At 37.8% G+C, this 11,071-nt stretch overlaps 1 protein-coding gene across 2 annotated transcripts in view; it reads left to right on the forward strand.

Moving 5' to 3' along the window:
- The window catches only part of LOC136863968 (dynactin subunit 6), an 87,187-nt gene extending 77,602 nt beyond the window's left edge, over nt 1-9,585 (forward strand). Inside the window, exon 5 of one of the 2 annotated variants that reach the window (XM_067140845.2) lies at nt 9,446-9,585. In XM_067140845.2, coding sequence (XP_066996946.1) covers nt 9,446-9,496 — 51 coding nt within the window. In that variant the 3' untranslated portion in view covers nt 9,497-9,585. Of the gene's footprint in view, nt 1-3,077; nt 3,255-9,445 lie in introns of those variants that run through there. The other variant, XM_068225339.1, reaches the window with a different exon arrangement.
- The last annotated feature ends 1,486 nt before the right edge of the window (nt 9,586-11,071 follow it).

An 11,071-nucleotide genomic window follows, 5' to 3' on the forward strand; every position in this document is an offset into this window, starting at 1 on the left:
TGCTTGACCTAGCCTTTCCATTTTATTACCAAAATCTTAACACGACTTCTTCTTGGATTCAACAACTATTTGTTTCGCTCTGTTTCTTTCATCTACGTACAAATCCCTGTCTGCCTCAGCCCTTGTTTGGAGCCATTTCTGATAAGCCTTCTTTTTACTTTTACAAGCCGCTCTCACTTCATCATTCCACCAAGATGTTCGCCTTTTCCCATCTTTACACACAGTTGTTCCTAGGCATTCCCTTGCTGTTTCTACTACAGCATCCCTGTATGCCACCCATTCACTTTCTATATCCTGAACCTGCTTATTGTCTACTGTTCGAAACTTCTCATTAATCATATCCATGTACTTCTGTCTAATTTCCTCGGCCTGGAGATTTTCTACCCTTATTCATTTGCAGGCAGATTTCACTTTCTCTACCCTAGGCCTAGAGATACTTAGTTCACTACAGATCAGGTAGTGGTCTGTATCATCGAAAAATCCCCGGAAAACTCGAACATTCGTAACAGATTTCCTGAATTCGAATTCGGTTAAGATGTAGTCTATTATGGATCTGGTACCCCTAGCCTCCCATGTGTAGCGGAGAATAGCCTTATGCTTGAAGAATGTATTCGTAACTGCTAAATCCACACTAGCACTGAAGTCCAGCAATCGCTTCCCATTCCCATTATCTTTCATATCTTCCCCACATTTACCAATCACTCTTTCGTATCCTTCAGTTCTATTTCCAACTCTCTCATTGAAATCGCCCATTAGCACTATTCTATCCTTGCTGTTGACCCTGACCACGATGTCACACAATGTTTCATAAAACTTGTCAACTTCACCCTGATCTGCACCCTCACATGGTGAATACACTGAGACAATTCTCGTCCTATTTCCTCCAACGGCTAAATCTACCCTCATCATTCGCTCATTTACGTGCCTAACATAAAGTATGATGCGTGCGATGGTATTCCTGATAAACAGCCCTAGCCCATGCTCTGCCCTTCCCTTTCTAACACCCGTCAAGTACACTTTATAATCTCCTACCTCTTCCTCATTATCTCCCCTTACCCGTATATCTTTTACTCCTAGCACATCCAGATGCATCCTCTTTACTGACTCAGCCAGTTCTACTTTCTTTCTTCCATAAGCCCCATTAATATTAATAGCTCCCCATCGAATTCCATTTCGTTCGCCAAGTTGTTTTCAAGGAGTCCCTCGCCTGTCGAATGGGAGTGGGACTCCGATACTCCCATAGGTCCGAGGCTTGCTTAAAATGTTCTGAGCTTGGTAAATTCATGAAGCAGGATGCTACACTACTTACAGATAGTCCAAGTGAGGATCTCTCCTCTAACGGGTTATGGACCACCGGTGGATTGTATAGTCCCAGCCGCCTGAGCACAAGGAGGGCCGTGACTCAGAATATGTCCGAGATGCCCACTCCCATTCCATAGCAACTGGTATCCCGACTCTCAGGACCACTTACTAGGCCACTCAGCCGTTGCCCATGGTTCACGAACTAGGACGTGACTACAGTAACCCATACCATGAACCATGCCAGTGGTACACGATTTAAAAAAAATCCTCTCAAAAATTGCATTGCATTGTATTCCTTAAAAGGCGACGTAGGATTTTTTTTACAAACAACATTGTTTATCACATGAAACTTTGATCATTGGTCAGTCTGCGTATTACAACAGTTTTAGAGACATTTTACGCACTTCATTTCGTGCGCCACCGATGGCATTTGGTAATCACGCGGCAGCCTCATGCAGTCGTACACAGTGGTACGTGCAATTTCATGGTCATTGAAATAGATTTTGAAGATCTTTAATCAGATTCTGAAAGTGATAGTGACGTAAGTGTCGTAGAAGAAAGCGAGGAAGAACGAAGTGATGAAGAAAGGAGTGACGGTGATCCAGTACAAACAGTAGTAGTATCTATTCATACTGATCACGTAAACAATATTTTGGATTAGACCGACTTGAAAGCCTTGTAGGGGGAATTTTCTTTTTCTATACAGCCAGGGCTGCAGTATAATTTGGATATATCAGACCCTTTCCTGTATATAAGGAATTTTTAGATGATGAAATCTTAGATGTAATTATTTTAGAAAAACATATATGCATGGCAAACGCTGTCTCTAGAAAAGTAAAAAGATGCTCAGCAATGGCTAAATGGAAGGACTGCACGAAAGAAGAAATGAAGAAGCTGCTTGGAGTTCTTATGATCATCTTCCCCCACAAAAAGTATGTACTGGTCTAACAATCGTATGTGCGGAAATGAGGTTATAAAGAAGACTATGACACCGATTTGACACCCTGCTGAAATGCTTGCATTTCCATAATAACAAGGAATCAACCATTGTTGAACCACGCCTAGCAAAAATCAAAATCTGTGTGTTCTTACATTATGAAAGTTTAGTTGCGTTGAATTTTAATAAATCAACCTTATTATAACTATACAGAATTGTTTAATCCTACAAATTGTTTAAATAGACAAAATTCTATATTTTCGTAAATAAAGGAGCTTATTGAATGGCAGTCATTTAAAAGATTTTTGTGCACCAATTTTTGTTATATCATCTACGATTGGTGGTACACGATGCACACAATCCTAATAAAGCCGAAGCATTACTATGTTTCCTTGCACAAAATGCCATCTTTAATATAAAACAAATGTATCTCGAACCACATTGTGCGCCACCGGTGACACACGTCGAAATTTTAGGAACTCAATGGTTGTCCACCGTCGGGCTTCTTGTGGTATCTTGTTAAATGAGGAAAGTGTGAGTTAGAATATATATGTTTTCCCTTTTGTGGTTATTTATATGTCCAGCCCCACACCCTGCGGACCACTGTTACAACTACCATTACTGTCTTGAACTAATAGAAAATTGTTATGTGCCCGACAGTGTTTAAAATGGATAGAAAAAACATGTAATACTTGAAAATTGTTTATGGTAACTATGACCACGATGGTGCTGCCTGTGTGTGTCCTCTGTGTGAACGTATTCTACGCTAAGAAGTAATTGATGAATGATGTGTTTTGATCCATGGAAGTGTACTTAATGTTATGTGTCCTTATTTCAGCCTCAGACCCCTCAGCTGTACTTCTTGACAAGAGTGTTTCCAAATTACAACCAACGTTGATTATCCGCCCTCGACATTCATACCACATTTTGTTGGATGAAATTTTCAGTATGGTCCAAATACTGTAAATTGTTTATTTTTATAAATGTATTTCTTATTGTTTTTAATGCTAAATAAATAAAGACTGAAATCCATGTCCAGTCCTGCATCAGTTCACTTCCCAAGTACAGTACTTGAACTTTCCAGAGTTTCAAGGACTTATGATCTTTCCCTTCTCTTTCTCCACTAGTCAACACCATTGCCCTACTTATTTCCATTCGATAATTACCAATATACTCACTCAACATGTCCTCTTGTCCTATACCTCATCTCACTCGACACACATCATTACCTTCAGCTCCCTGTCCCCTTACGTTCCTTTGCCTCCTCCAAAGATACATCCATTACCGTTATGAACAACAATGGCCACAGAAGACTTCCCTCACTTATTTCAATTACATTTAACACATTAGCTCCCACGGGGTCCGATCGGACCGGCAGTATAGGTATTTATTAACTCTTTCGCTTTCAAGCTCTCAGCTGATGGATGTGTGCAAACTGTCAGCCATATTTACCCTGCAATGCACACATTTCATTTACCATTACATGGAAGACACACCAATGAACATATCAACATGAAAGCTTGTAATCTTATAGAGTATACATCACTTATTATCACTACATGAAAGAAATAGAGTTAGAAATGGCTGTAGAAGTAAGGAGAAATTGAAGGAACTTACTAGGAAATTGAATCTAGCAAAGAAGTCAGCTAAGGATAACATGACGGCAAGCATAATTGATGGTCATACACATTTTAGTGAAAAATGGAAGAGTATGTCCTAGGTTCTTCAAGGCAGAAACAGGTTCCAAGAATGACATTCCAGGAATCATTAATGAACAAGGAAAGTGTGTATGTGAGAATGTTCAAAAGGCAGAAGTATTCAGTCAGTAGTATGTAGAGATTGTTGGTTACAAGGAGGTGACTAATACTAATGAAGTATTAAAATTTACCTATGATAGCAATGATATTTACAATAAGATACAAAATTAAAACTAGAAAAACGGCTGGAATTAATAAGATTTCTGGTGATATACTGAAGGCAATGAGTTGGGATATAGTACCATATCTGAAGTACTTATTTGATTATTGTTTGCATGAACGAGTTGTACCAAATTAATGGAGGGTTGCTATAGTAGCCCCTGTGTATAAAGGAAAGGGTGATAGACATAAAGTTGAAAATTACAGGCCAGTCAGTATGACATGCATTTATGTAAGCTTTGGGAAAGCATTATTTCTGATTATATTATACATGTTTGCGAAGTTAATAACTGGTTTGACAGAAGGCCGTTTGGATTTGGGAAAGGTTATTCCACTGAAGCTCAACTTGTAGGATTCCAGCAAGATATAGCGGATTTCCTGGATTTAGGAGGTCAAATGGACTGTATTGCGATTAACATTATCTAAGGCATTTGATAGGGTAGATCATGGGCGACTACTGGCATAAATGAGTGCAATCGGACTTGACAAAAGAGTGACTGAATGGGTGGCTATATTTCTAGGAAATAGAACTCAGAGAATCAGAGTAGGCGAAGCTTTAACTGACCCTGTAATAATTAAGAGGGGAATTACTCAAGGCAGTATTATTGGACCTTTATGTTTTCTTATATATATTGTACCCGTCCAAATGGTATTATATGGGATTTATAGAGGTTGGTTCGGTTCTCGTAATGTAATACGTGTATACGCAGAGAACAAGCATCAGCTGGTTACCAGGCCGTTCCTCTGCGGGTGAGCTAAATTGGGTCAGCAGTCAAGGACATGGATATGTCATAGTACGGCTTACGTCATACAGCGAGCGCCGGAGACGGAGAGAGAAGGATTCCAGAAACATCTACACCAAATAAGGAACAACCAATCACGTCGCAGAATAGCTATCGACCAATGAGATGCAAGGAAATCGCTCTACAGATAGAAATGACTTCTGGAAGGGAGAGAAACAGTGTGAGTGAGTATTTAGCGTGAGACTGAGCGATTGATGGACTACGATAGTTACTGCTAATGCTATTGAAGAAGTTGGTCAACTACAAGACAGTACTGCACGGCGTCATAGTATTCGAGTACGCTTGTATTAATTTTCCATACAGATGGATCAGTCAAGTGCGACATCGCATGACATTACATACGACTGGGTGTAATAGTCAAAACCACGGACAGTCACAGCAAGACGATACGCCGCATGTTGATCACCGTAACTTATGGAATGATCTAGTAGGCACCACGAGGCACAGTAATCACCGAACTAGAAGCTTCGAGAGTAAACCTGGCCGAGGAACATCGTTCAAATATATTAACTGTTCATGTGTAGTATTCGAAATTATGACGACTCAAGGAAGTGCTGCAAACTGATAATAGGGTCAAGATTTGAAGCTTTAATAAATGGTGAACCACATTGTACATCATTGCGCCAGTTAACTATTGTAAGGCAAGCTATTGGAATACAACGAGTGAGGATCCAATTCTAATATAAAATTTTAGTTTGAGCAAAATCTACGAGAGCCAGTTATCATCATGGACCGACCAAGAAGGAAATCCTGGGGAACTCTAAGACATCGCTGGAGTGATTCCATATTATCTGGCTGCGCAGGAATCATGAGTTGTTAAGCTGACCTGTGTGTGCCAGCACGATGAATTTGTTCATCTATAATTCGCCATAATCCGGAGGAGGAACCTACAGCTACATCTGCATTCAGGACGCCGGAGGCATACATCGGAATAATAAGTACTCTTGTTACATTATCCTTTCTTTCTGTAGATTACTAGTTGGATTGTAGTCTTATACAACGAAACTTTGAATTTGGTTAGAGAAGTAGAATTTAAATTGTGGTGATGGTAGAGTATACATTGATTTATTGATTCATTGATCTCTTATTTTATTGACTTCTTGAAGTGTTGCTGTGTTGATTCGTTGATTAATCCCCATTTGTTGGTGACATTCAAGAGGGTACGAGAGTAATTAAGAACTTCAAAATGGATTACGGGGAAATGAAGGCTATCCCTTTCAGACCGAGTACGCACAATTGTGCGGGTTCGTATTTTAGTTATCGCTGACCGTATTTGATGTTTTTTCGGCGCTACACCGGACTGCAGTGATTGTGCAGGACACGTGGCGTGTATTTCAATTGATTTTAGTATGCGCTTGACCGCCAGGGCGAAGGAAGAAGAGTTTAAAAAGCACAGTTGATCGGCGAGATGGCAGGAAGCAGTAGTGCCGAAAGTAAGTATTTATTTACTGCGTTTATATTAATCTAGAAGCTTTACTGAATACCGGAATATATTCAATGAAGTGTGTACGTTGGTTAGTGAACGTAAATTTTGAAGCTACACCATCATACGTGATACAACGAGGTTTTGAATTTTGATACGCACAATTGTGTGGGTCTGTTTTTCGGATGTTAGTTTTTATTTTGTAAAATAAACTATTAATATGTGTATTGAGGAGCATTTTAGTCAGTTCTTGACGTACAAACAAAAATTCACACCTCCAGTTTTCTTTCAGGTCTGAAAGGGCTATAATAATAATAATAATAATAATAATAATAATAATAATAATAATAATAATAATAATAATAATAATAATAATAATAATAATAATAATAATAATAATAATAATAATAATTTATCCGTCAATTAAAGCAATGATTTAACCGAAGCATTAGTAGAAATGACTTGTGAAATAATTCAGACCTTAAAAGGGAAGGCGATAGTTGTTAATCAGTAGGCAGTTCATCGAGAGGATGCACTGAGGAATAATAATCATGGAGATAATAATAATGAGAAGGAATAATGTAATGTTGTTGTTGAGAGATAAAATGCGAGTGGTGATTGTGTGGTGAATATAACTGACAACATGATGACCGCTAGGGTACATGTTAGTCGTGAAGTTATTCGTGATTAAAAATAGAATATGGCTCAACAACTTGCATTATGTAAAGTAGAGACTCAGTAAGTTTTCCATGAGGCTAAGTGAGTGTATTCTTCGAAGTATCCCTAAGTGATGGTGGTGATGATTTTTGCTCATCTAATTATGGTCATTTATTGCATGTCACGATGTATTTCATTGCTATGATCTGTGAGTATTATGCACTGGTCTTCAACCTAGTCCGGAAGGGAGACATACAAAATTCTATCCAAAGCATTGCAGCGGAGGCTTGAAACACATCGAGATAAACAAATTGGTGAATGCCAGGCAGTGTTCTGGAAAGGGCGTTCATGTGCTGAGCAGATTTATATTCTAAAAACACTTATAAAAATAAGATCAATGAGAAATCAGAAGAGGACAATCATAACATTCGTTGATCTCAAAAAGGCATATGATTCCATAGATCGTGGAGTGCTCATGAACGTTCTGCAGGAGTTTGGAGTGGATGAGAATTCTCTGGCCTTAATTCGACAATCTCTTACAAACACCTTTTTTCAAGTCAAATTTATTGGCGAACTCTCACATCCATTTGAAATAAAAACGGGTTTGAGGCAAGGAGACAGCCTTTCTCCACTACTCTTTAATTGCATTTTAGAAAAGTTATTAGGTAATGGAGGCTGAGAATGACTGAAAATGGAATGAAGAATGGGGTAAAGATAGGTTGTGGAAAAAATGCGATGATGTTGGACTGCCTTGCCTTCGCAGACGATGTCGTTCTTATTACAGACAACCGTCAAACATTTAAGAAACAAGTCGAAGAACTAAAAAATGTTGCAGTCAAAACAGGGTTAAGAATTTCCTTCGAAAAAACAGCATTTATGGATTCTATAAAAAAGGCGACACGGACAGACTTCTTACACTGTATGGAGATATCTAGCGTGTGCAAAAATTTAAATACCTTGGTGAAATACTCACCCCCAATGGAGATGAAAAGGAGGGATTAAAGGAGAGGGTGAGAAGGATGGAGTTGGCATTCAGACTATGTCATGACACCTATAAGTCCAAGTCTCTCTCAATTCAGGCCAAGTTAAAACATTACTGCACAGTGGTTAGAACAGAGTGCCTTTATGGAGCAGAAACCTTGACGAGGATGGCTGACCCACTCCTAGAAAAAAGAGAAAGAAGATTCTTGCGAAAAATCTTAGGCCCTAGAAAGTCGACGAGTGACCCAAACACATTCTGGTTAAGATCGAATTTGGAGCTCTACAAGACAGTAGAAAGAATCACGATTGTGATGAGAAAAAGGAGACTGACGTTTTATGGACATATCAAAAGAAGGAACCCTGAGAGATTGGCCAACAGGATACTTCTTCTGCAGGAAAGGTGGAAAAAACAACCGGGATGGCTTACACAGGTGCACAATGACTTGGCAGAAATAGGTATCAAGGAGGAGGATATAAAAGAAAGGATATCATTTAGGAAGAAGGTTGTGGGAATTAGGGATGCGTCTGAAGAGCAACATGCGAAGCCACGGAACATCTCGGTGGAAGAAAGAGCAAGAAGGAGTCAAGACTCAAGAATCCTTGGCGAGAGTGTAAAGAGAAGGGTATCAGTCTGCGTGATAGGAGGAAGATTGTGTAAACGTGGCCCACAGGTGGCCGTATCGACAAATAAAATAATAATAATAATAATAATAATAATAATAATAATAATAATAATAATAATAATAATCTTGATGCTATGATAAAATTTACTTATAAATAATTGGGGGAGATTGTGCGATTGCGTGACGGTTTATCTGTGTATTTCAAACCGTAATATTTCTTTTGGTGATTTTTCATGTATTTTTGACACGTGAGATTATGACTCAGTCTGTTGTACATTTATTTATGTGATACTCTACTATCCAGCTATAAGTAATTTAGAAAGTGGGTGATTGTTTGAAAATTTGAATATGGAAATACATTCGGACGTAATCCGAGAATGAGGGGAAATTTGCCAAAGAATTTTCCAAAAACTTGTACAAACAGTTTTCCAAGAAATTTGTAAAAAAATATCCAGGAACTTGTAAAAGGAAATTCCCAATGAATTTGTAAAGAAATTTTGGCAGTGAAGTTGTAAAAGAATTATCTAAGAATTTTTCAATGAATTTGTAAAAGAATTTTTCTAAGAATTGTCAAAGTGTTTTCTAAGGAATTTCCTAAAGAATTAATTGAAGAATTTGTAAAGGGTTCGTAAAGAATTTGTGAGTTAGTTGGTAGGAATTCGCCGAGGGTTTATAAAAGGATTTGAAATAATTGGTAAAGAATTTACTCATTAAATTCACAAGTGTAAGATTGAAAAATCAAATGTAGCAATATTAGCTATAACGATATTTTCGCTAACATTGTGGTCTGTTCATTGTTACAGTTCGTAGATCTACAGTTTAGACCAGAAGCGTCGTTTCAGACATGGCGTTAAGAAGCGATGGATTGTAATTAATGGAACCCATAAGCATGCAGTTATGTTAAATTGTACTTAATTAAAGAGTTTTTTTTGTTATTTGCATGTCCAGACTGTCATTTTAATTTAATAAATGTTATTGTTGTTTTGTTCCGATTTTCATTATGATATTTCACCTATCCAGTCACCTATGGCCCTGCAAATAAAAATTTCACAAGGTCTGTCCCGAAAAAGTAAAGACGGCCCTGCTGACGTTCCACCCGTTGGGACTCTCGCTCCACCGGCAGAGCGACCCCAGAAAAGGGGAAAATAACAATGATATGTGTAAAGTAGTGGAATCAGAGATAAGGCTGTTTGCAGATGATGTTATTCTACACAGAGTAATAGGTAAGTTCCAAGATTGTGAGTAACTGAAAAATGACCTCGATAATGTTGTGTGAGATGGACAGCAGGCAATGGTATGATGATAAACGGGGTTAAAAGTCAGGTTGTGAATTTCAAAAATAGGAAATGTCCTCTCAATTTTTATTACTGCATTGATGGGGGGTGAAAGTTCCTTTTGGATATCATTGTAATATCTAGGTGTTAATATAAGGAAAGATCTTCATTGGGGTAATAACATAAATATGATTGTTTATAGGCCTAAAGAGTACAGATCTCTGCACATGGTTATGAGGGTATTTATGGGTTGTAGTAAGGATGTAAAGGAGAGGGCATATAAGTTTCTAGTAAGACCCCAACTAGAGTTTGGTTCCAGTGTATGGGACCCTCACCAGGATTACTTGATTCAAGAACTGGAAAAATCAAAAAAAGCAGGTCGATTTGTTCTGGGTGATTTCTGAGGAAAACAACTGATAGGAAATCGGCCACGTGGGCGACTGCCCTATACGCATATCAGGATTGATTGATTGATTGATTGATTGATTGATTAATTGATTGATTGATTGATTGATTGATTGATTGATTGATTGATTGATTGATTGATTGATTGATTGATTGATTGATTGATTGATTGATTGATTGATTGATTGATTGATTGATTGATTGATTGATTGATTGATTGATTGATTGATTGATTGATTGATTGATTGATTGATTGATTGATTGATTGATTGATTGATTGATTGATTGATTGATTGATTGATTGATTGATTGATTGATTGATTGATTGATTGATTGATGTCCCTAAGCCAGAAAGGTTCAATTTAAAAAATAACAAATGCAGAAACAAAAGTACAAGTTTCAGATTTTGAAAGTTTTGAAGTAATTCTGAGAAATGGAGTTCAATGCAGAAATTTGAGATTGATGTTAGTAGAAATGCCATATTATTGTTTATTAGCGTGGTAAATATCAAGATTCTATGTGCATTAGATCGAAGAATAGATTAAATTGCGTAAAATGATGTATCACTGAAAAAAGTCGGCCATTTTGTATGAAATGCACATTTCTTACTGGAGGTGCTGGATTACTGTCATCGTTATCTACACTTTCTGATTCGAACCAAGAAACACCATCACTTGAATAACTGTCAAGATATTCAGTGATATCGTCAGCTAAATGAACTCTCTTCGCCATGTCGCACGCGATAAATAA

This window comes from Anabrus simplex, chromosome 1 (assembly GCF_040414725.1).
Source record: "Anabrus simplex isolate iqAnaSimp1 chromosome 1, ASM4041472v1, whole genome shotgun sequence".
In the NCBI taxonomy this organism is placed as follows: Eukaryota; Metazoa; Arthropoda; class Insecta; order Orthoptera; family Tettigoniidae; genus Anabrus; species Anabrus simplex.